Source organism: Lacerta agilis, chromosome 16, assembly GCF_009819535.1.
Source record: "Lacerta agilis isolate rLacAgi1 chromosome 16, rLacAgi1.pri, whole genome shotgun sequence".
Classification (NCBI taxonomy): Eukaryota; Metazoa; Chordata; class Lepidosauria; order Squamata; family Lacertidae; genus Lacerta; species Lacerta agilis.
The window spans coordinates 19,507,599-19,534,272 of NC_046327.1; the positions used below are offsets into that span (position 1 = coordinate 19,507,599).

At 44.4% G+C, this 26,674-nt stretch overlaps 1 protein-coding gene across 1 annotated transcript in view; it reads right to left on the bottom strand.

Moving 5' to 3' along the window:
- Window positions 1-1,631: 1,631 nt before the first annotated feature.
- Window positions 1,632-26,674, bottom strand: part of FAM131B (family with sequence similarity 131 member B) — a 42,900-nt gene continuing 17,857 nt past the window's right edge. Inside the window, exons 2-7 of the mRNA XM_033173191.1 lie at window positions 12,485-12,594; window positions 9,538-9,573; window positions 6,492-6,585; window positions 5,171-5,377; window positions 3,716-3,859; window positions 1,632-2,470 (exon numbers count right to left, since the gene is read on the bottom strand). Of these exons, the coding sequence (XP_033029082.1) occupies window positions 1,824-2,470; window positions 3,716-3,859; window positions 5,171-5,377; window positions 6,492-6,585; window positions 9,538-9,573; window positions 12,485-12,594 (1,238 nt within the window). The 3' untranslated portion in view covers window positions 1,632-1,823. The remainder of the gene's footprint in view (window positions 2,471-3,715; window positions 3,860-5,170; window positions 5,378-6,491; window positions 6,586-9,537; window positions 9,574-12,484; window positions 12,595-26,674) is intronic.

Genomic DNA, 26,674 nt, shown 5'->3' on the forward strand with positions numbered 1-26,674 from the left:
GTTCACCTTCTGTTCACAACTTCTGGATGCAAACCAAAGGTTACCTTCTGGGCTCATTCATCTTCTTTATCTGCACGAAGCACCCCAGATGGGTAAGCAAAGCACTCCTCAGTCTTGGTTCACTCCTCAGTCTTGCAACCGGTAGTCTGCCGAAAGTAATTAGTGGCAAGCCTCAGAACAGGTCAGGCTTGGAGAAGTGTCTCCGGAGAGGAGCAGAGACAGGGCTGTTTCCTGAAGGATTCCCTTCATCAGACAGCCCTACAGTCACCTTTGGCAAGACTTTCCTCATCAGAAATAAGCTTCCACCACTTCAATAACAAACGTGTGGTTTTGCCCAGCAAAATGTAACTGTTCACTCTACCCTTTTCTTCCATTTTTTAAAAAATAATTTTCTGGAGACTTGCAGGAGGGTAAAAATGTGGTTTTTATGCCGATAAAACACTACCCCTCTTGTCTTTTGCAGCAAAGCAGCAATCGAGAATGGACTTCAGACTAAAAAGTATGTCCCACAAGCCATGACTTCTCATTCACAAAATCACTCCCGGTCAAAAAAAAAAAAATGCCCTGCAAAACTTAAGAAACCCCAACTCACCCTTTCCTCGTTCCTAACCAAGATGAAGCCTGAGAAATATTTACATTGTCAACGTAAAAAGGAGACAGAGAGATTTTAACGAAAAGAGGAAAATCACCCTTTTCCCAGTCTCTGCTTCATCAATATTTTGGCACTACAGAAGATCTGGTGGTGCTAGGAAAGGAATGTGACCTCACGCTATGTGGCACCCAGGCTATTCCCTCTCTGTTAGCTTCTGCTTCAAAAACTGTTACTTGGAAATACAAAAAAATCAGGGAGAGGGGAACAGCGACAGAAGTTCTAACATAAACTGGAAAAGGGTGATGCTGAAGCCACGCATGCTTGCTTCCCTTGGTTTCTGCACCTGCACACTGCTGGAAGGAGAGGACTCCATGGCTGCATAAAATAGAAAACTGGCAGATGACCCACCCTCCCCTTCCCCTACCCTGCATGCAGTATCCAATATTAAATAGGGGGAGAAACCCCTCTCTCCAGCTCCCAGGTAGGCAGAGGTAACAGGAAGTTAATAAGGAAGGTTTCTGCAGAGGCCAACAACGCACACGTGCTGGAGAATGAGGTTTGGGCTGGACTCATAGAGCAGCTCTGTCCACATCAAAGGATAGTTGGTACCCACAGAGCCTCATTCTGGTGCATGGCCTGCACATCCACAGAGTCTCTCCACGCCTCTCCGGGTAGCACCTCACTTTAGGATGGGCACAGGGGTTGCAATTTTTGCTGCGGTACGTTTTTGTCTACAAAGCCGCACCCCCACGCTGTTCCTGCTCCACGACACTGCCGTTTGAAACTCTTGCCTGTATCCTCAGCAACCCCGCAGTCCCAAGAGCCAAAGCAGATCGTAGCAGCATCTTCCACGTCGCTGAATTAAGTACGAATGTGTGCCTCCCCTCAAAAAAACCCAAATCTCTGCTAAAAGCACAACCTGTATCCACCACACAGCCAGTGGAGGCCACCGTCTTGCATTCCCTGAGCTCTCTGTGTTTGGGTGTCCAAGGCAGTAGGTCTTGAAGGCTCAGCCCAACGTGTGCAGGAGGAAGGGTTGGGTGGGGAGACTTCACTTTGCCCAGCACTTTTGGTCCTCGGCTTACCTTGCCATGAAACTAAAAACAAACAAACAAGTGTGCTTGTGCGCTTGGGGACTTGAGGAGCTGGAGAGGGGGTTTCCCTATCACTTTCCCCCACCCCACCTGTGTGTTTCCCATGCATAAGAGCAAAGGGTTCCTCCATGGCAGCATCAGTTGTTGGCTTCACCTTCCTCTTCATCAAAAGACTGCACCCCGGACGAGGTAACGTCAGAGACCTTGCGGCTGAGGGCAGCAGGCTCTGGCTCCTCCCGGGGGGACAGGGACTCCAGGTCCCGGCAGACAGCATCGTCCTCCTCGGGCGAGGGCTTCTTGTTCAGTAAGGGAGCCTTCTCCAGCAAGGGGTTGCCTTCCTCCTCCTCTGTGTGGATTCCCACAAAGCTGCTGGAATCTGTGCTGCTGCCGCCACCACTAGGAACTGTCTGAGCAGGCCATACATCCACAAGGCTAGTATTTGAGAGCAATTGTTGCTGCTGCTGCTGCTGCTGCTGCTGTTGTGGCTGTTGTTGTTGTTGCTGCTGCTGTTGTAGTAGTTGCTGCTGCTGTTGTTGTTGTTGCTGCTGCTGCTGCTGTAGCTGCAACAACTGATGCTGCTGGATAAGGTTGTTCTGGATCAGAACGCTTTCCTGCAAGCTGGGCTGGGACTCTTCAAAGTTCTGGCCCTGATAGGAGCCAGTCGCTGGGGATGCAATGAGCGACTGGTCGCTGGTCTCCCAGGCATCAGAAGAACCCAGGCAGTACATGCCTTGAGAGACGTAGGAGTGAGGCCAACTGTCATACTGTGCCTGGGCCAGGTGCTCTGCAGGGAAGGGAAGCGAGGGGAGAAACAAAATTAAAAAATGGGAGAAATGAAATTAGAGTCCAGCTATCTCTGGACGTTACAAATAGGGTTAAGAAAACACCCAGGGTGTGCATGTGAGGAATGGGAACAAATGTGCCAGCTCTACCCTTCCACCATTTTTTATTAACCTTCTAACTCTTATAGAGAGCTCTTTGTTTCTGTGGAGGCTCCCGCGCCTCTTTAAATGGTTTTTAAATGGGCGAGGAGCCTCCCCAAATGCCCAAGGTCCATTGCTTCAGACAGTTCCCTCCCACAAGATTAGGCCAAAATTCCCCTTAGTGAGAGGATTGAGAAGACTGGCTGATAGGTGTGGTAAAAAGCAAGGAGTGAGGAAAAAGGAAAAAGCAAGGGGTGAGATGGCTAAAAATAGCTTTATCATGTATAATGAGATAAGAACCCAATGTCCAATGGTTTACCACACCTATCAGCCAATCACCCATTCCCACCACCCTTCTGAGTCATAACCCTCCCCACCCCCTCACTATATATAAGGGTCTGGTGACTTCTGTTTCAGTGTATCTGAAGAAGTGTGCATGCACATGAAAGCTCATACCAAGAACAAACTTAGTTGGTCTCTAAGGTGCTACTGGAAGGATTTTTTTTTATTTTGTTTCAACTATGGCAGACCTACCTGTAACTAGAACTGGTCTATAGTATCTCAAGAGGGGATGAAGTTCTACAGAAAAGGGGCAGCTACAATGAAAGACTTGCCCTGAGTTATTGTGGAGAAGGCTTGTGTTATTTTATCAGAATTATCTCAGAATGCTTATTGCCAAGGCGTCATCTCAACAATTCTCACAATATCCATATAATGTAGGTCCTTATCATTAACCCCCACCCACCCCGAACTGCAGATGGGGACAGGGAGGGTTGTGCGCCTGACGGAGCAGAGCAGCTTCCTGGACCACCTATTATGTTCACTGCTGATGTTAAGAGCACAGTTCACCCTTCTCAGCTACGATACTATACTAGCAATGGCTAGAATGGGGCAGGTGGATGTCCTAAAAGGAACTGAGAAGGAAAGTGTCAACAGTGGGCAGGTTTGGGTAATGAAGGCTTCTCCCTCCCCACCCCCAAAAAATGCAATATAGCCTTAGCCAACACGGAAAAGTCAAGCTGCCCACACCAATTGGTTTTGCTGAATAATTCTCTGTGGACCTGTGCTCACTTCAACCAAATCCAGGAGGAAAAGCCAATGCTCACCCTGGTTCTCCATCATCTCCTGGTAGTTCTTGTTGTAGTTGCCAGCTTGGTTCTCCTGGTTAGAATTAACACTCACATCCTCACCATCCATGGAAGACCAGGCCATGAGGGTGGCTTCTGAGATAGCAAACTGTTCCATCACCCCTGTGTTGAGCAGAGAAGAGAGAAGGATAGCGGTACATGGAATTGCCCCATTCTTCTCCCCCAGCCAATAGCCACATATCCTGCCTCTTGGGTCCCATTGCCCAGTTTGTGCCAGTTCCTGAGAAACTCTGGCTGGGATCCTAACTTAGCAATATGGAGTAACCTGATCTTCTGTGCAATTACCCAGGCTCCCAACCCAAGTACCAGGATTTGGTTTTCTGAAGGGTTCAGAACCCTAATCCAGAATAGCTGCTGTTACCCTGGTTCCACTAATTCCCACTGCACACAAAAGCATGCCTGAAAAGGACTGTGGAAGAAATAAACCCTTGTAAGCATCCTGTTGCAACTGCACCTTAATAGGGAACGCAGGGCAGAGAGTGGCAAATGGCAGCCCTGTGCTGCGCTTCCTCCTCCCTGCTCTGTAGTGCATAGTATACTTACCCCATGTCTTGATGTCATTACACAGAGAATTCCCCCCCCCCCGCACCAGTGGCAGGCCAGCAATATGGAATGCGACTGGGAAGTGCCCAGTGTATCTCACAGCCAGATAACCAGAGGAATTCAGCATAGCACTAAGGAGATCGCTCCATCAGCACAAGCATTTTGGCTTGCTTGGTGAAACAATCTCCCCTCTCCTTCCCCCCTAGGGGGCTCTCCTAACCCCCCTAAGTCAATACCGTGGGCACAGGAGGGGGGGAAAGCCCTTTTGTGTTAGTGGCAGTCCTCATGCAAGCTTTTGCTGGTAAGGATGCTGAGTTGAATCTGGCCCAATAAGTGCGCTGAGTCTTTCCTGACACCTTCATTATATTTTTTAGACGCCAGGCAAAAATGTTCCTCTTCAACCATGCCTGTGGCTGATTAATATCCTATAGCCTTTTAAAAGTGTCTATGAGAAGAGGGGTGGCAGTTATTGCTTTGCTGTTTTGGTTTAATTATTTACTTGTTTTTATTTTATTTTATTCTGTGAACCTCCCTGAGATCTGTTGATGAAGGGCAGTATATTAATTTTAACAACAACAACAACAACAACAATTTCCTTAGCATGTGTGTTCTCCTTTGAAATGTCTCTCGGGCTGTTTCCACTTTGCTCCCAGAAAGGTGGAAGGGATCAAAAGGTCATTCCTTCTAAGTTTCCCCTGCACCCACAACATCAAGTGGGTTAATGTTTATGCAATCCAGAGAGCAGATGCATTCAGAGAAAACGGATCCAGGTGGCTCAACCAATCCAGTCCAGTTGAACTGTTCCCCCCCATACCCTCCTGCTCCACCACAAACCATCCACTGATGGACGGCCAAACAGTAGCAGCCTACCTGCAAGAAATCGGGCCTCCTTCTCCCCATCACTCAGGTCAGAGTAAGCGTCGGCGTCCTTGCGCACCGTTTCGTGCGTGTGCTGCTGCTGCTGGGTGTTGCCATTGTCCCAACCTTGCCACTCAATCATGTGTGCGACGCGACCTGACCCCATGGCAGTGGGCTTGGTGACGTGATCCTTCATGGTGCGGGATATCCCTAAGGCGCCAGACATTAGGAAAACAAAAAGGGGCTATTATACAGCTCCAGAGACATTGATCATCAACCTAGTATGGGCCCATTTTCACCCAGTTTTCCCATTCCTCCTTCATTCCTGCTTCCAAAACTCTATCTATATACTGGTTTAAGTAAGGAAGCACATAAAAGTCATAAGGCATGGGGCCCCATAATGAACTTAGTTGCTATGTTTTAATCTGACAAAGTATGGACATTGCAGCCCTTTATCATACCAAAGGGGGAAATGGACCGGGCATCTGGCTATTGGGGGCCACAGTGTAATCACTGATATTTATTTCATTTTCATTATTAGTTGCTTGTCACCCAAGGATCTCCAAGCAATTTACAGCAAAAAAGAGAAAAAAGATATACCACACATATTACCATAGGGGGGAAAGAGGGGGGTCATATAATACATTAGTATTTCATATAAAACACTCAAATAGTGAACAAAGCAATACTCAGACCCACTAATGAACAAATAAACAAAACCTCAACCTCCCCATAGTCTAACGATCATTCACATCAAAACAATTTTAGTCAAATTTCCTTCTTTTTTTAAAAAAAAAGTTTACTGATTTTATATAACATTAAGCAGTCATAGCAGACATAAGCAAATATAAAGCAGCCCCCTCCCCCCCGTCTTAAGCACTCTCCATTAGTTGACAACATATAAGCAATTGGATATTTTGGAGAGAAATTTTATGCAAACACATCATTTCACAAATCTCCATGGGTCCTTGGTGGCCTGTATCCAATTTCTTTTGCTAATGCATGCATATGAAATGCAATTAAGCCATATGCTACTAAAGGCGTTTGAGTTGTCACAATGTCTTCCTGAGGTGGGGACAGGTGTTCTACTATTCACACATTTTGACATACTCACTTGTTCCACAATGGAAATTTGTCATAGGAAGTAGTAGTGCAAGTCTTAATGGAACTGGTGAGTATATTGACACACAAGCCTGGAATTTGAGTGGGTAATGAAGTCACTTCAGGTTTAAAAAGGGTATGTGTGGTTCAGTGTAAAGTAAGGGATATATAAAGCCAAGATTGGTAAAAAGTGAGATAGATGGCTTGAGAGCCACAGGTTTGAGATCCTCACCAGAGAAGGAAGACTTTGCCAGAGCTCCAATCCCATATGCATTGGAGTTTCGCTTCAGCTTGGGGAGGATGGAGGTTGTGTCTTCCATGGAGAGCTGCAAAGAGAGATCATGTAAAAGGAATGAAAAGGTAAGAGGGGGAGGGAAGGAGACATTCCAGTCTGGACTTCTAAGAACACAAGGAACTGGGAAGCAGAAGAAACCAAAGGAGAAGGGACAAAAAAGATGGGGAAATTAGTAACTAGACTGAAAACCTGCATGGGGCTTGGTCAGGAACTGCCCATGGGAGGGAATTATTGGATTGTGTATGCCATTTTGGATATTTATGAAGTATTTATGAAAAGATGAAGATAACAACAAGCAGCAGCAACGACAATCCTAAAGTAAGATTGTTCTGTATTCACAGCACTGGAGCGAAAGGAGAAGAATGAGAGTAGAAGATTAATAGTGACTGGATGAAGATATTACTGAGGAAAGGAGGTCAGAAAGGTCTTTTTAAAAATGTAACTAAGCAGGTGTCCAGGCCAGTGTCCCTGGTGCCACACATTTTTTATTTCAGTTTGCCCCATGTTTATAGCAGGGCTTTAAAATTACAATAAACAGAGGACTGCTGTTGAAAACTGCAGCCCTGTGTTAAGTTCAGCAACATGTGGCATAACTTACTTAACTTTCTGATGTCACTGTGCTCTTTGTTTCCTTGCCTCCGCCCCCAAAACATTGGCTATCACTAGAGGGGCAACACTCAGTGCAATTGGCATGGGCCATGGGGCAAATGGAACTGAATGTTACAAAGGGAAAGGAGATAGCCTGAAAGGGGATGCTTTGAGTTTATCTATATGGTCGCCCTCATTTTCATACGCTTCCCAAGCTTTGATGCTTCTTATTCTTGAGGTTGTGGGGCTGCATTTATAGTATAGTTCTGCTGAGTATTCAGAGCCTTCTGTATAAGGATTTCTATCACCTGGAGATGTCTCCATAGGAATGTGACGCTGAGGTAAAAAAAAAATCCAACCTTTTCCTTTCCTGCCCTTGAACAAAACCATTACAGAACCTTAAGCACTGTGTTGATGGTAAATCAGTTGATCTGTACAAAAGAAAATCTCTCTCTATTTCCAACTCCCTCCCGAAATAAAAAGGCTTTGCTAATGAAGAAGACTAGAATAATGGCTGGGGTGAGGAACATTGTGTTAAAAAACAGCCCAGAGTCTTGCGGCAATTTAAAAGATTTGACAAATGTATTCTATGGCAGAAGCTTTTGTGGAAGTGACTAATACAGCTACCCCTCTGGATCTGGGGGGAGGGGGTGTACAAAATAATTGTTGAAAGGTTGGCGCCTCTTCAGAGAAGCACAAATCTCTTTGTGAAAGAGAGGGAGTAAAACATGAATCACAAGGGTGAGCCATACCGGGCAGGTGAGTCTCAGGCCATGCCAGCATGCTTCACTCACGCCATTGTACCCATGTCCTTGCCTGATAGGTGTCTGAATAGGCCATTCTTGAGGATGCTCGCCATGCTATCTAGCAAAGCTGTTTGCAACCATTGATCTTAGGTGAGCCTGTGTACAGGTGTGTGTGGCAATAAGTTCCAGGCCACCCCAGCTGTGCAACTCCAGGCTCTGCCCAACAGAATAAAGCTAATTTAAGTTGTCCTCCTTCTCCAACTCCTCCTCCTCCACCTCGCAGAAGCCAAACAAAATAAAGTTCACTTCAGCAGGAATTTATTATTCTTGTATAAAAATGGAAGGGATTTGTTCATTTAAAAAAAATGAAGGAAAGCGTTACTTGCATTTCCTGCCTACATCCTATTTGTATATGGTCTGGGTTGTTTTTAAAAGGGGTTAGAGGCACAAATTCACAGGTGGTAGATTCACCAGCAGCTATTAGCTAAGATAGCTAAGAATGGAAGTTCGTTGTTACAAGGATTCTGATCAACATTTAGCCACTGTTTGAGTTTGGGCCAGTCACTTGGTCGAATCTACTGCGCAGGGTTCCTGTGAGGATTATTTATGTATTTACGGGTATTTCATTGGTATCCCACCTTTCCTTCAAATCAGCTCAAGGTAACACCCCATTTTATCCTCACCGGAACCCTACAGGGGTTAGGTCAAGAGACAGTGACTGGCTCAAGGTCACCCAGTGAGCTTCATGGCAGAGTGTGGATTTGGACCTTGGTCTTCCCAGTCCTAGGGCAGTACTCTAACCACTACATAACTATGGCTTTAACTCTGTGTTTGCCTTTCTGAAGGAGAAGCCCATGGCTTTTGTTCTAAACTATAAGTAGAGCAAACCATAGCTTGGCATGATGTCCAAACTGAGTAAAGGAGAGTGACAAAATTTCAAAATGAATGGGACCGCCTCCTATGTTTAGAAAGAGTGCAATATGAAGAGTTAAACTAAAATGTATGAGGCAAATCACTACTTCTATTATTGGATCCATTCACAACAGAGAAAAGTAGGCAAATTGTGGTTTCAAATTCTAGTGCTTGTGTGCCACAGAGATGCCCTCATAACCGAAATCCTTAAATGCAGGAAAGCATAATTAAAACATTTAGCAAAATAAATATTCATTTATCCATCCACCTAATTCAAAAGTACAGATCTCTGCTGCTGCTTCCCTGCCTCTGGGTAACTAATGCAAAGCAGGAGTGGGTGGCAAGGAGGTGCCAGTCCTCACTGGAATGACTGCAAGGAGACGTGGCGGGCCATTCACATGCCTGCTGAGGGCCAATTTTTATTTGATGTGATTCCTAAATGTTCAGCAGGCACCCATGTAATCACTATGCATCAGACTGGAAGCAGCAATATACCCATCTTGAGATATAATCCAAAACCCACCAGTAGCAAGATAGGCTCCCACAGAGACACATGGAATCTGTGCAAGAAAATCTCTTAGGGCAACAGTGGGGAACCTGGGGCCTTCCAGATGTGGTTTGACTGAAGCTCCTATCAGTCCTAGTCAGCACAGCCAATGCTCAAGGATGATGGGAGATGTAGTTGAGCAATTTCCAGAGGGCCAACCTCTGTTTTAGGGAATGGGGACAGTACTCACGTTAATGCCATCCCAGGAGAAATCTGTCCGTGTTTGCTATGGAGAAAGAAGAGGCCAAGTTAATGTCACATGTGAGTTCTCTGCATATAACATACATTACTTCCTCTACCAACTGATCTTACTGGTTACTATGAACAACCTACTACTTAATCGCTTATTGAAAAAGGGTGTTACTTCAAGGGTGCATGCTTGGCAGAGTGCATGCCAGTCCAATTTGCTCCTGATGGCTACAGCTGTACGTGTGCAGCTGTACGTGTGCAGCCATCATGTGCTACATAAAGAATAAGAAAGATGAAGAGACAAAGAGAAGAACAGAAGTGGGCTGGGAGAAAGGGAGAGAGAACCACAGACATGCAGAAAATATATATATAAAACTCTTCTGGGATTAGGAATCCCATGGCGATCAAACCCCTTCAGTCTTTTATGGCTGAACACCAGATCTCTGACACCAGCAGACGTACATTCAAAGGGGATGAATGTGCAAGATTAAAAGCTTATTCACAACAGTAACGGATGATTAAGTGCATATAGATTTATACAACAATATGGAGCTCTTTGTACCTTGAGGCTAGAGGCTTTCTTCTGCTCCCCTGCATGCTGCCCAATTTTTTTTTCTGTTTTTCTACATTCATTCAAGCTCCTTTGGTTCTGCTGCTTCCAACTTCTCTTCATGAGCCCTGTCTTCCTTTTGTTCTTTCCTTTAGCCCTCCATTTTCTATTGTGCCATCTTACTTTCAGAATTCCCTTTCACTGCAAATATATGTTCTGCATTGGCTATACACACATTAAAATTTAGCTTTTCTCACATGCTTCTGTCCCCAATTCAGGTGTGGCCTTGCAGGTGCTGTTGGGATATAATTCCCATCAACTCCAATGATTGGTTTTGCTGGCTGTGTCTGATGAGAGTTGTAGTCCCGCAGCACCTAGAGAGCTACAAGCTAACCACCCCTGCCCTGACTGAACTCTTTCCCTCCCCATCTCAGCTCAGCCCTTTCATGCTCTGTCCCATTTTCTTTAAATTACAAACTTGCAGGCAAAAACTGTGACACACATCCTATGCACAATCCAGCTCGTCATGAATAAACATGATGGTAATGCACAGCTAGTTGCGTGGAAAGGAGAATGGGGATTCACATTTGAAAGCACACTGAAATGTGCCCACCATTCAAATTCATGCAAAGTGCGCCTCTAAATGCACATCCAATTTAACCAAATCAAGGCAGTAAATGTGTGCTCACAGGCCTGCTTATATGCACAGACCTCCTTAGCTGAGGGAAGGAGCTTGTCTAGCTAGTTATTCTAAAGATAAGCCTTTAATGTTAAAGATAGACTTTGGGAGGTGCTGCCAGTCAAAGTAGACAGTACCTATGCTGGATCACATCCAGGGTCTGTTTGGTCCAGCAGTTGCTCTCCAACAATGGGCAATGAGATGGAAAGTTCACAAGATCAGCAAGATGACACCGAATGAGTCCCCACTTGAGCCACTCTAGTTGCCAGCGGGTTAGGTGGCAACCTGAGGTAACTCACTGACATCAACCATCATCGCACAAAGGGAGGGATTTCTGGAGTCATCTCCTACAGCTTAGCAGAGATGTATTGAAACGAAACTCTCAACCTCATTGCATTTTGCAGTGGTGAGAGATTCATAAAGCTAAAGTGGCCTGGTTGAATAAAAATAGTATTCATCATTTGAAAAGACCAAAGGTCTCATCAGATTGCATTCATTGAAGCTTATTACATAGATAACTCACATGCATAAAATTACAGATGGTGCAGCGGCTGCCAAACAACAAAAATAACACCGTCTACCGAAACCACTGCCTGGTTATCAAACGGCAGATATCTGAAAGCAAATTTAGAGCAAAAAGAGGAGATTCTTCTCTGTATGGCAACAGCAAGGCAAGAGTATGCTATAGAGTCTGTAGCATCCTTTTGCATTGCTGCAGCCATCCAAGGAAGCTTCTCCTCTTTTTGTTGAAAATTCGCTATCAGATCCCTGCCTCTATACCAAAGGTGGGCAACTTCCAGACCTAATTATGCTGGCTAAGCCATGCCAACTTGTTATCAGTTGTCTATGACATCAGGTATGAGCAGGTAATAACTTGGTTCAGCCAAAAGGTGATGCCTGCATATCCCTATATGAAGTGCTGTGCACACGTATCTGCTAGGTCTTATAAAGTGCCCCGCAAGGTATTTATAAAACATTAAAAACACAACAACAGCAACAACAACTAAAAACAGTTGCAAGAATTCTTTTTTTTTTTTTTGCAAACATTATCAACTAGAGATCTCAGAGTTGCCAGGAACAGTGGCTTTCAGCCCCCTGATGCCTCTGTTAACAGGAATGTTTTTAAATTCCTTCCAAAAGTCAATAATGATGGAGGGCATTCTGCAATTGGGAAGCACCACTGAAAAGGCCCTGTCACACCGCCAACTGGGCAGCCACCAGTGGCACTTTGAAAGTGGCTATCTTGTGAAGCACTCTGCAAAGTGCTCTTTAAGATCCATGCAGGCAGAACAGGGCAACCAACATCACTGTGACATAAGATGATTACAGGTGGGTGGTCCCACACACCTGTCATACTCGTCCCATGAGAGGTAGGGGAGATAATGATCTGGCCAACAGTATAGAGAATATCACAGTATTGCCAACACACATCCAGACCATTGGGCAAATTGTTTAGATTAGAAACTGTCCCAGACATCCACTTCATGGAGAACATCTGAGATGTTCCAAAGTTTCATCTGGAATCAATCTCATTTGGCTCTAATCAAGTAGTCTGCTGCAACTCAAAATTCAATTGTGCAGAAAATGAATAAAACAAACTACGTCTGGGACTCATTCTCTAATGCAAACAAAGAAGCACACTGCCTTCTGTCACTTTATGTTCTCCAAACTTGATCCTGATACTCTGTCTTCTGAAGAGGACACGGAACGGATCCTTACCTCGGTGGACGGCCGGTGGATGCTGCTGCCATGGAGTGAGCTGGTGCTGTCCATATTGATCTGGTCAACATCTTTTAGCCCTTTCCAGTCCACAGCAATCACCTCGTTTCCTGCAATTGCACAGAAACTGCGTCAGAGCTTGCTGCTGCTTCCATCATACAGATTTCATTCCAAAACTGGAACATCCACTGCGTTTATCCAAACCATAGTGACACAAGCCATTCGTAGGGTCAATAACTCACGCTCTTGTTAAAATTAAGGAGAGGACAGGGAGTTGTCTTATGGTTAGCAAATCAAAGACCACAAATTTACTTTACAATCTTACAGGGCAGCAACAGGAGAAATACCTGTGAGGGCCAGGAAAGGCTCTTTTTCAAAAAAAAAAAATCCCCAGGCTCACCATCCACTAAAGACAACGGATGTATTTCAATGCAGAATACCAGTCAAGCGGAGAGGTAAAACAACTTTGCTCCAGGTGCAATGAAATCAGCACAAACTCTAAATATCAAGTTCAAATATTGGTTATGAACAACCAATATCATTGATCAAATAAGGAATACATAAAATATAATTCTGTTTTAAAATACAGATTATTAAATATGACTGATGATAAAACATAGGTTATTCAGTATTGCTTGAAGGCAAGCTTCAGATAGGATGTGTTTAGGATGTGTTTAGTGGAGGGCTTTCTATTTTTTTACCTCTCATAAGGTAACCCAGCTCCCTTAGCTTTCAAAATGCGTTTGACAGATGAGGACAATTACTAGCAATTCAGACTCCAATATCAAGCATATTTCCTGCTCCTCACTCCTTCATCAGGCTGGCAGTTTACCCTATTTATTTTTTAAAGTATAGCACTAATGTCTATACATTAAACATGAATGTGTTATTGTTATTGTTTTTGTTGTTGTTAAAGCAAAATCCATTTTAAGGGAGCTGCAAAACATTTCTAAGGAGAAGGATTAGTGGTACCCCACATGCTGGTCGACTAGTACAGTTCACAACCAGCTTCAGCTACAAACTGGCTTAACCGGTTTCCCACCTGAGCTTCATTCTGAACAGGGAGCCTTATATGTTTGTAGTATTCTGAGCCATGTTCCACAGCAACTCAACTGCTCAAATAATGTAGGACTGTACACACACCGTTAAATATCAAATAACAAATGCCAAACCGAAACAGCCTATGTGCAATCCTTACTGAATCTACAAACAAAGATAAATTTAAATTTGGTGTAAAATAATTAAACAGAAAAATACCGGTAACAGAACAAAAATAGGATGCAATACAGATCCTTGGTGCAGTCAACTTTCTGCATTCTTCCATTGATATAACTGTCCATTTATTCTTAACCTCTGCTTCCTGTTTCTTAAGCAGTTACTTATCCACATGAAGAGATCTCCTCATATTCCATGACTGCTAAGCTTACTCAAGAGTCTGTCTGAACTGCACCAGAAGATTTTGGAGGAGTGTGAAATGTGAAGGATAGTCAATTTTTGACCTGCACATTAGTCCAACAGGTGTGGATCAGGTCATTTCATTTAGGAATTTGCAAATATCTAATTCCTTAACCATCATTCTTAAGGCTGAAAGAAGAGTTCAAACAAGAGAGGTGGTTTTAGAATACAAACAGCTTAAACGGCACATATTGTGTTGTCTTGTGTTCATTCCTTTGAATGCAATAAAGCCAGTTATGATCTGTTAAGAAGGAATGTAGAAGCCTGCAAGAGGGACCGTGAGACCAACTGTTCAAAGATCACGTTTGATTCAGACTGAAGATGCATCTATAGGTAGCCTTGAAACAAGGTTTGAAACTGAGAAAGCAGAACATCTGATCCTGAGGTGAGAGATGATGATAAACACAAAGCACCTGTGAGACTTGATGACAATAATATAGACACAGAGATTCCCATTACTAGCTCGAAAGAGAAAGTGACCCAGATCCCTAAGAACTTTGCCTTCTAAAATGTTAATTTTATTTCATGGCTCTGAGTGCATAATGTTTGCGGCAACAGATGTTATATTTTATTTTTATTCCCCATCCAAGTAAGTCCCTTTCCCGCTTAGCAATGATCCATTAGCTCATATTTCCAAGTGCATTTTTTAAAGCCTAATTTTCTACCTGTGCATTAATCACTGCTTTTCTGCCCACATGACTTTAGCGTTTGCCATTCTCTATAAGCAAGTAAAAGTGCATTGCCCGTATTGCAAGTAAAAGTGTGCTGGCTTTGTACAGCAAACCAGTGGTCCTACCTAAAAAGCATTTAAACTCTCAAGATATGGTCTAAACTGAAGGCATACGGCCATCATCTTGCTGAAGCTAAGCAGGTCTTGTCCTGGTCAGCATCTTTCACAGGAGACCTCCTGGAAATCACATGTATTCCACCTTAAGGACATAAGAAAGCCTCTGCTGCATCAAGTCAAAGGCCCATCTAGTTCAGCATCCTGTGAGATACATACATAATTCTATTTGTATGCTGCCTTTCCAGCCTTTGCATTGTTAAAACCATGCTCAAGGCGGCTTACAACATGAAAAATACATAATTACAAACATAACAAAAGTAGTCATAACCAATAAATAAAACATCAAAAAGTACAAAACCAAGTGGAAGCAATTTCCACATAAAATAAGGATACACAAAAATTAATACCAACAACAGCAACAATCCCTCCACACCAAAACCCGCTAAACAACATCCCAGACCAAGTGTCTGTTCAGAAGCCTCCGCTTTTGTAGATGGAGTCAGTCCAGGCCCCACCCTCCCAGGTCAGGTGGAAAGAGGCCTGCAAGACATGGAGCAGGTCTTCCAGGACTCATAACCAAGATGCCTATGGGAAAACCACAAGCAGGACTTCAGTGCAAGAGCATTCTCCCCTCTCGGGATTCCCAGCAACTTGTATCCAGAGGCCCACTGCCTCCAACAGTGGAGGCACAACATAGCCAATGATTCCATGATGGAAGAAAGGTCAGGTATAAGTGCATGAAAATAACTAGACTGGCTTGGTATTATTTGTTGGCTGCTTTAAAAATTGTAGTATTTTCCCCCTTCCCATATGCTTACAAATCCTGTATTTTATATATTATTCCAAAAATGTGTTTCTGCAAACACAAGTACAGCAACCTGTGGACAGGATTACAACTGAGTTCTTTCTGTGTTGCCTATTGGCATCAGATATTAAACACTAGCAAACCTAGAATTCAGCAGGGAATAGTCAGGACAGGAGCATGAGGTCTCTATAGATACCAAGATAATCTTGACTTTGAAGTGTGCGGCACCTGCTGTTAAAACAGGGTTCCCCTTGAATCTGGCTTGGAGCCCATCACTATGGAAAAGGAAGGCAGCAATGTGACTTTCCTGCAGCTGCTCTTCTCTCATTTTCTAGCAGGAACTTATTTCCCAAAGCTAGGCAACCAAACCTCTCTGCAATTCAGGAGCAACCGGTGTCACATCCATATTCAGCCACTTCGTAGTCCAGAGTCATTTGGACCGGCAAAGGATTTGGACTTGTCTTTCGCAGGTGGGCAGTGCATCTATGTGCCCATTTAATGCCCAAGAAACTATAGAAGCACCTCTGGGGGATCAGTGCCCAGGGATCTTCTCTGGCACAATCCCTATGAAAGTTGGTGGGAGTTGTGCAAAAGCACACTACTGCTCATTGAATGCCATGTGGCTACTACTGGAGAACTTCACAGGATATTGCACCTTTAGTATTCTGCAAGTTACCTACAGGGCTGACCCGCCCAGTGCTTTTAAAAAAGAAAAATAGGTGCCGGAACTCACCATGGGGCAGCCCTGAATGGATGCCAATCTGACAACAGCCACGTTCACCACCCACAGAGCTGCTAAAAACTACGGCAAACTCTCTCCCTAACTGGTTTGGGGGTTGCCCCTGGTTCTGGCGCAGGTCAAATAAATGCACCCTACCTCCCTTGTTCTCTTAGATTCAGGTGGATGGCTAGGGCAGCTTGGAAGGGCCCTTGCGCAAACGCACACATGTGCAATGTTAGAGACCTGGGTGGAAAGCTCAAAGCCTGCCGCTACTACATGGGAGAAAAGGAAATGTGAATTGGCCCCACCTCGTAGCCTTACCAATTACAGCTAGCAGCAGCTAGCAGCTAGGTGAAGTCGTGGATTTTTTTTTTTAAGTGTAGATTTACATATGCTGGCCGGCTTCCATTTTGAATCGAAATGTTTGCTTTGGGCTTCTCAGAAGTATGTCAAGGCAAGAAGCGGGTGGGAGGAGTGTTGGCCTGCAATGGCGCCTGCCTGAGAGGTGCCGGAACTGTGCTCCGGCTGGAAAAAAGCACTGGACCTGACAATGAGGTGAGGTGAGGCAGTTGCCTCAGGCAGCGATTCCAGCCTCTGAGGAGTGCAATGCTTGTTGCTTGCTCCTCTCCAGACTTCTTTATTCCCCTGCTGCCTTCAGCACTGGGGGCAGAGGAAGATGGGGGTTGAGGAAGATGGGGAGGAGACAGTGGGGGTGTGGGACGGCATTATCTGTTTTGCCTCAAGTGACAAAGAGCGTCCTGCCTTTCTAACTCGAGTCTTACACAGCTGGCTTTCAACATATGGAATAACTCAGCTCATTTGCTTCATATAAGATGAAGCCATAATTGGTCAGATATGCCAGGAGTGGACTCTCAGAGTCAACATGCATCTGCACCCTGCTAAACGACAAATAATTATTTTTTTAATATAGGAGAAAAGCAATTACAATATTTAGATAATTTTCAAGTTGGCTCTGAATTATTGCACAGAAGCAAGCAGTACGGGTTGCCACCGTGCATAGATGCTACTGATTAGGAGTGAGCGTCTGACTCATTGACTGCATCAGCCATTAGTGAAGCTGGGCAGAATCGGAAAATTGAAGAGGATTACTGACATTTTAAAAGTCGCACGGGGAAAGCAGCTTCTGCAATTAGGCTGCCGGTGAGAACGGAAAATGTAAAACCCAAAGTTGGGTGCAACAAGCGAGGGCAGGGTGCATTTGCACCAGTGTCTCCCACAGGACACGTATGAGAAAAAGCTGGTGTCATTGGCATCAGATCCAGGACGGAGTCACTGACTGGTGTCCCACTTCAAACTCTGATGGTAAGGAGGCTATTTATAGAGGCACATAAAACTAGTATTTCAGCTTTTTTAAGAAAAATCAGCAAACCAGTTAAACATCAAGATACCTGCTGTTACCATAAATTTAAAAAGACCTATGTGATAAATGAGGCAGATTTTTAAAAATTTAAATGTGTTAAATTATATTTACAGTGGTACCTCTGGTTAAGAACTTAATTCATTCCGGAGGTCCATTCTTAACCCGAAACTGTTCTTAACCTGAGGTACAACTTTAGCTGATGGGGCCTCCTGCCACCACTGCGCAATTTCTGTTCTCATCCTGAAATAAATTTCTTAACCCGAGGTACTACTTCAGGGTTAGCGGAGTCCGTAACCTGAAGCGTTTGTAACCCGAGGTACCACTGTATTACAAGTACTGTATACAACAAACTTGGCACATTGGTACCATCTCAGAAGAAGCATCCTACCTTCTCTCTCACACATACACTGTGCCTAGTGTGATACATGCGGTACCCTACTGTTTTGTTTTGTTTTTTGCTTCTTGATCTTTGTTTTAATCATATGCAAATATATGCAGCTTTAATAATCTAATCAATCAATTAATATTAACATTTGCATAGTGATACGCAGTGCTCAACACCCTTCACATGCCTTATCTAGATGTAATTCTTACAGCATCCTGTGAGGCACAACAAGTATCATTATCTCCCATATTACCAACTGGGGCAGGGAGAGTGAGACATCCAAGGCCACCTAGTACGTTCATGGCAGACACATGAGATTCAAACCAGCAACCTTCTGATTTGCAGGGTCAGTCTCTTTGCCACTAGGCTACACCATTTCTTTAAATTGGGCAAAAGCCCTAGAACACACACATAACGGGACCATCAGACCTGCCAACTGGGAAGGACTCCCATTTACGGCTTGAAACGGAGCCCAGCTCTGACAGATTTGCTGCAGCCATTTATCAGGTAGATCTATCAACCAGGAGGGTTTTAAACGGCAAGATGGAGCTCCACCCCTGTCAGAGAAATGATCCATTAGTAAATGTTCCCTCTGGGAGGAGAGCTGAAGCGGATCTGGAGCAGATTCTGCCTAAGGTAGCAGGCAGCAGCCCACCCAGACAGATTTACTCAAAGGGAAGAAGCCCAGCTACTTAAATAATATGCTGGTCTTCTGCTGCTGTGCTTTGCAGCCGGAGCCAAAACATCCACAAAGATTCAAAGAGGTTGTGGCACATAGAAAAGAAGATTTCTCCCCTTGTAGGATGACATACACTTACCCACGACTGTACCTACATCCTTTAAAGCTCCAGTAGGAAGTTCTGGTAGCATTAGGCTGCAGAAACGTGATTTGCAAAATCCAAATGGGAGCAACACCCCATGATGCTACCACAACACCAACCTTCACTCCAGGATGAGTCGGTTGACATAAACTGTATAAATGCAACCAAAAGGGTGGGAGGAACCTCACACAGGATGGGGGAACCTGAAAATCATTTCCTCCCATTTCAAATTGGTGAATGCATGCCAGCCAAACAGTGGGACAGTGATACATACTAGGCTTTTTGTTTTGTTCTGCATGCTGGGGCATTTGTCAGGCATGTGGGAAAATATTATTCTGATGAGAGAGAATGCACCCCTGTTGAGGGCTGTATGTGCTCAAATTGCTCCCATACAAGAAGAACATTAGAGAACAGTTTCAAAGTTCTGGCAGTGGTGAAAGCAGGGGAAGAGAGACTAGACCTTAAAGAGAAGATTCCCTTCCCTCACACTCTGCCCGTGAGGAAAGGAGTGGGTAGAGCTCTCTTCCACACCAAATTGCTCTCAGGTTGGGAGCTGGTTGAACAGTTTACTGCACAACTATCTCCAAATTCTCTTTCCCTCCCCTAATCTACAACAATGCAACACAGCTTGCTGCACATCTAGTTCTGAACCTGCCAACGTAGCACTAGCGAGACAGTTTTGATCCCCTCCTCTCTACCACTCTCATAATATTACAGCACTCAACATTCATGGCTGACCATACAGTGTTGGGAGAGGGATGAGATCAACCTCCTTGCATTGCACTGCTTGGGTTGGGGGCCATCCACAGCACCCTACTTTCACTCGTCATCCTCCCAGCAGCCAGCAGTTTGAGGATGTAGGGAAACCCATCACACAGAGTCTGTGCTTGTCCCCAAATTGCTCCTAACCCATCTCCGATCCATGCAGTCCAAAGCGTGGCGAATTGCTTCTTGTTTCTTTGTTAGAATGGCTTAATCCAGGGGTCCCCAAACTAAGGCCTGGGGGCCGGATGCGGCCCAATCGCCTTCTAAATCTGGCCCACGGACGGTCCGGGAATCAGCGTATTTTTACATGAGTAGAATGTGTGCTTTTTATTTAAAATGCATCTCTGGGTTATTTATGGGGCCTGCCTGGTGTTTTTACATGAGTAGAATGTGTGCTTTTATTTAAAATGCATCTTTGAGTTATTTGTCGGGCATAGGAATTCATTCATATTTTTTTTCAAAATATAGTCCGGCCCCCCACAAGGTCTGAGGGACAGTGGACCGGCCCCCTGCTGAAAAAGTTTGCTGACCCCCTGGCTTAATCTTTAGGAATCAGCAGGTGAAGCTTTTTGCAACATGAGGGATTTTACAATCTCACTTGCTAATTCCTACAGGTCAAAGCCACTGCTAAAAGCACCACCGCAGGGGGCTGGGTGAAAGGGGGAAAAATCCAGCCCTAATTGTGCCTCGCTATGAGGGAACCTAGGTAGATTTCTCTTTTTCCACTTAGCTTCACATCTGCTCCTTTCGAAGGGCTGCTGCACACACGGTGCCCGGAGCCCACCTTGATTTTTCAAGTCTAGGAAATTTGTTTCAGGCAGGGTTGCTTTGGTGATCTAGTCAGGCTTTCAAAGCAGATGAGGTCTGCCATGGTAGTAGAGTCCATAGCTCAGATGGAGGTGGCAAAGCCACTGACGTGATTCCTATGTTTGCGGCGTCTGGGAGGATGGATAGGCCAAGAAACCTGTCATTTAAAAAAAAAAAAAACAGGCACAGGAAGACTCTAGTAGCATAGAGAGCCAGCAACTCATCCTGAATGAGAAGTGCAGCAGTCGTTGGTGTTATATAGATGGCAAAGGCATATAGGATTGGTTCTCCTAGGTCACCTGACTTCTGACAGGAGGATTTTGGCCAATATTGCCTGTTGCCTGATGGGAAACAGCTCAGGACCACAATACCTCAAGGACTGTCTCTGACATGTAAAATGTTATCACCCCATATAAATTGACCCGGACTCTGGGTTCATAATCTGAGGCCATTCATGTGCCTCTTCCATGAGAGGTCCAGAGGGTGGCAACATGAGAACGGGCCTTTTTTGCAGTGGCTCCCATTTGTGGAATGCTCTCAGGGAGGTTCATCTGGTGCCTTTGGCTGATGAATATTCTACAGCCTATTAAATGTGTTTGTGTGAGGGAAAGTTATGGGTTTTTTGTTTTTAAGTATTTTTTGTTCTTTTACCTTGTTTTTTTATCCTGTGAACCACCCTGAGATCTTAGGATGAAGAGCGGTATAATAATAATAATAATAATAATAATGTGGCCATAGCTCCCGCCTTCAACTCACAATCCTGGCTGCTCAAAGCTAAGGGACTTGCTATCTGCAGTGTCCCCAGCGTCAGCCCCACATTGCTTGACAGTAGCTCACGTTGGCTATTTGTGATGAAAAATGTATATCTTACACAAATAGTTGAAGATACTTTTAATTTTTACTTGTCAGGTTGGCAACAGTATTATTTACAAACTCCTCCAGACAGGGTCGGCATGAAGTCTCCACACCTCTCACCTTCACAGTCAAAATATAAATAACAGAAAAAACCAACCAACTGCCAACTGCCAATTTCCAACTGCCAATTTCCAACTGTCATTTGTCAACTACCACCTCCTTTCTCCATCTATTCTTTGTGAAATACATTTTCAATGAAATTACATTACAAATATTAACAGTTCAACACTCTGAGCAAGTGGCTGCTGGTCAGATTCTAGTGTTGCAAACTGTTCAATCAAGTTTTCAGCCATGTTCCTCCTTTCTCCTAAAACGTACAATGTTGAAAAATTGCTGTGGAGATTGTGAAGAATGGTAAATTCATTGTGCCACAAGACACCACCTCTAGACAGATCTTTTGATATTTAAGTTCTACCACGTTTTGGAGCCTTTAAAAAAAAAACGTGCCTCAAAACAGAAGTAGCACACTTGTTTTACAAAAGCAGCAAAACTGCCTCTACCATTTTCACAGCACCAAACCTGGACACACTCCTTAAGATAGCACAACCATAGCAACAGGAAGCAGATATAAGCAGAAATTAACAAGGACTGTAGAAACACAACTAAAAGTAGTTTTTTAAAAGCCAACTAACTAAATTATGCCCATATAGAGTAAATATAATAAACAGTATGCAATATACAATTATGTCTACCTACTCTAAAAGGTGAATGGCAAGAGATTCTGTTTCACTAAGCCACTAATTTGTTTTATTGGCTCTGTCCCCAGTCTTTGGTGTTTTCTTAAAACTATCACCATATATATACATATGCTTTTTTTTATTATTAGAGGCTTCCTTACAGCTCCCATTTCGCTCTGAATTTTTTTTAAAGTATATAAAAAGAAAGCTGACGGGTTATTTGTGGAACTGGCTGACAGGGTAGAAAAATACATTAGAACTAGTAACTTGCCTACGAGGCCATCACTCCTGATCTCTCTTGAAATAGCGGCAGGAGGACTAGAAAGAGACAAGTTTCTCCACACAAATCTCTCACCCTTTGCTTCCAGTGCCAGCCTGATGCAGGCTGAGAAGTACCTGGCAACCAAACAACTCAGCACCAGGTATACCTGCCTCCCAAGGATCAGACGGTGGTGGCACATGCTCCCCAAACCCAGCAACTCACCACCTGCCATATAATGGTGTAGGAGAACTGAAAATAATGCCAATATATTTCATATCTGGCAGCCAATGTGCCCCTTTGGTTTCACATACTACATGGGTAAAGGTCGTCCAGTTACGGACGACTCTGGGGTTGTGCGCTCATCTTGCTCTATAGGCCGAGGGAGCTGGTGTTTGTCCGCAGACAGCTTCCGGGTCATGTGGCCAGCATGACTAAGCCGCTTCTGGCGAACCAGAGCAGCGCACGGAAACGCCATTTACCTTCCCATCGGAGCAGTACCTATTTATATACTTGCACGTTGATGTGCTTTCGAACTGCTAGGTTGGCAGGAGCTGGGACCGAGCAACGGGAGCTCACCCCATCGCAGGGATTCGAACCGCTGACCTTCTGATTGGCAAGCCCTAGGCTCTGTGGTTTAACCCACAGCACCACCTGCGTCCCTAGTACATGGGTAGATGAGTCTTAAAAACCCGGGACGCAAATTTTCACAAAAGGGTTTCCAGATGTGAAATACATTGGCATTATTTTCAGCTCTCCTGCCCCACTAACAAGCAGTGGCCAAAGGGAGCTGTGGGACAGCAGAAGCAACATCCCTCAAGTCCAAGCATTGCACATTGGACTAGCCAGGAAGCAACAAGCCTGGTGGAACTTGGAGATGCAGGAAGATACCTGGGGCTTGCTAGGGACACTTTCAGCCCATGGACCTATAACCAGTGCAGCTGCATTGTGGTGGGCCAAAGGTGAGTTGCCCCATTTGGGCTGCACCAAGGCTGCTACCCGCTTTTGTTGTTGCTTTTTGGGTGCCCCCTAGTGAAAGCAAGGCACTCCAGGGGTGGGGAGTGTACAATTTTGCCTCACCTTTTGGTGTGAACTTAAGTTGGCGAGATAGCAGCCCAAATAGTATGGCCCTGAAAATGTACCAGGGTTGGAAACAAGTGAAGTAATACCTGTATATATATATTACCATCTAAGGAGGAGGCACCCAAAAGGCTAATAAACCCATCGTATAAAATTTCCTGTGCCACTGTCACTCTGGAAAAGAATGGGTTTCCATGGAGTATTTAATTAACACACATATCAGTTGTTCTTAAACATTCTGCTCGTTTTATTTGCTCAGCTTTGGCCACTGTTAACACAGGGCTTTCGTGGACCTGCTGTAGTTCTTTAAAGTTTATTTTGTTGATAGAAATCTTGTGTGGTTTGGAAGATTTGCACAATACACAAGTTTTTCCATCAACAAAATCAGAACGAAAATTGCATTCTACAAGCCTGGTGGTTTTTAATATGTGGTCTAAGAAAAGAGAGGTGCTCTCTCCTGCCCTATAGATTTGTCTCACTAAAGACAGCAGGCTTGTGCATAGCTACTAATTTGGTCAAGTGAGAGTTGCATCCTGTCAACCCCGAAAGGAAGCTGTTGTAAACTGGAAATGAGTTTACAGCCTCCCAAAGGACTAGTGTTGGTACATGTGGAAAGGTTGGCCATTAAACATTTATAGCGGCTAGTAAGTTTTGAAGGTTAATCTGCATGGGTGCCTTAATGTGCTATTGCTCTACACTTAACATACTGCAAGATGCAGCTCACTTGCACATCAATGCAGGAAATTTATGGGAATGGTCACAGGCATGATCTATTGGTGTTTTTTAAAAAATTACCAGATTACAGAGAAAACTTTCCAGCTCCAACTTTCTGATAAATGTGTGTACACACCAATAATTTTCTCCTTACAAAATACAGTGCTATTGAAGTATGGCCGGTTGCCTCTCCACACATACTTGGTCAAACCAAAACCTATGTATTTAAACTTATCATCTCTGTTTGGTTCCCTTTGGTTCAAGAGGCGGCATTTGTCTTTTTCAATTTCTATATGATACTTTGCACTGCATCTGGTCAGCCTGTCATCAAGTTTCCTGGGCTGCCTTAGGCAAATCATTATCTCGGCCCAACTCCAAGAGAGGTTGTAAAGCTAAAATGGGAAGCTGCCACGTATGCCACTCTGAGCTCCTTGAAGGAAGGATGGAAAGTGTAACGAGCAAACCTGGGTATCTGGCTTCTTCGGATAAATCAAAGTTTTGGGAGCTCGGTTTTAAATCAACGTCAGAAAGTCATATCAAAGACTATCCAACATCTGTGGGAAATGAGGTGGGGGGGGGATGAAATGGAAGATGGTGGAGGCTGGCAAGGCTGACTGATTGGAGCACTCCATGCTGAAACTTGTTCCCTAATTTATCATCAGTTATACAGTGCCATCCTCCAACTGGAGCATTTTTATGTTTAAAGGACATGGCACTGCCTCACCTCTAGTCTGCCTCTCAGTAAGTAGGTCCAATTTAAAGGAGTTGTGCTAAAAGCACCAGCTCATATAGCATACCTTCCAATACTGGAGTGAGGGAAATCGGGACACAGCCTCAACAGAGGCTGCAACCCCTCTCACTCACCCTCGGTTCCCTCCCCCCTTCACTCCTTTATCCACCGCCTTCGCAGTGGCAGCCGCCACAGCAATCACATAGCCTCTGCCTCCGCCATACTTCCAGAAGCTTTTGGAAGTATGTTGACTGGAAAGCTGCAGTAGAAGGAGGAAGAAGAGTAGAGGCACGCAGGGGCAACTGACTTGCGCCACAGTGCAGGATGGGGGGGAATCTTTTGGTCCGCCAAAAGGGGACATCTGAGATTGGGATCAGACGTTGGGGTGGTTTTGTGGGATGTAAACACAGAGCAGTCAAAACACAACATTGCTAGAGTGGACATGAAGGTAACTCAGTCCTCCAGGCATAACTTCCTGCTATCTAGACTGAGTTAACTTCCTCTGACCAGAAGTAGGTGTGGTCTTACCTGGGAGCAAGATCCCTAGACCAGTCACCATTTTCTTCTCGTCTCTTGAATGAGCAACAACCATGTCCTCCTGGCTCTCAGCCAAGAGAACAAAGGAAACTACTTTTTCCCTATGGAAGTAGCAACCACATGTACTTTTACTAAGCACGCCTGCCTTCTGAGAAACGCTGTGTAACTCAGGAAGTAATGTGAGTAAACTATTTTTATTCATTTAAGATATATTGTGTCGTGTGCAGTCTTTTAAGAGGGATATAGGGGAATTATACCAGGAATATATGTATTATTTTAGGCTTTAGCAAGCCTGTGCAAGCGCATCTGCTGTGTGTGTGTTTTAAAAGGGAATGAAACTCTGCTAAGTTTGGAGCTTGCTAACACAAGCTGGGATAGGATATATCTGACAATATATCCTCATCCACGTTCCTAATCATTCCCACAGGTTTCTCTAAACCCAGGGTGTCCTGCTTAAAATGGGGAGGTGGCATGGTATGGTATAGGGTCCACTGCAGGCTTGCATCACATTTGAAGGGTGTTTAGTCCATGTGCAACCTTTTACAAACTCAGTATGCACAGCCAGTATGCATAGAGGCTTGTGCATTAGCTAAAAAGGGTATGTGGCGCTATGGCAATAAACTCTTTTTTACAAAAATCTGCATTATATTCAGGTCTTGGGGTCCAAAATGAAATGACCTATTTATTCAAAATCACAGCATATTATTTATTTAAAGCAGTCCATAAAAGACAGAATTCTTAACTTAGTTTAGTTAGTTTAGCTGCTGTGCTTCCAAGACTGGCCAATTTTGATCCAACTGCAATAGCTGCCATATTGAGTCAATCATCCATCTCCTACAACCCTTCTGAGAAAAACCCCACCCCACCCTCCCACTATAAATAAGGGTCTGGTGACTTCTGTTTCAGTGTATCTGAAGAAGTGTGCATGCACACGACAGCTTATACCCAGAACAAACTTAGTTGGTCTCTAAGGTGCTACTGGACAATTTTAATTTTTTTAATTTATTTCAGCTGCCATTCTGTTTTTGCGTGGGGCACCTCAGAGGGTTGGTGCTTACCTTTAAAGCTGGAGTGGCTACCCTTCCAATATTGCTGGATTACAACTCCTACCATCCCTGAATATTGGGCCATGGTGGCTGTGGCTGAAGGGAGTTGGGAGCCCAACAACATATGAAGACCAAAGGTTAGACACTCCAACTTTAAAGCTTGGAACCTGAACGACTACTTTCTTCCATCCAAACCTGTCTTGTGTACAGATGTCTCCATCAAAGGCTCTTCTGCAGGTGCCACAGGTCTCTGAAGTCAGGTGTTTGGCTTTCTTGACCATTTGGTGCCAGCTGAAAACCTTTTC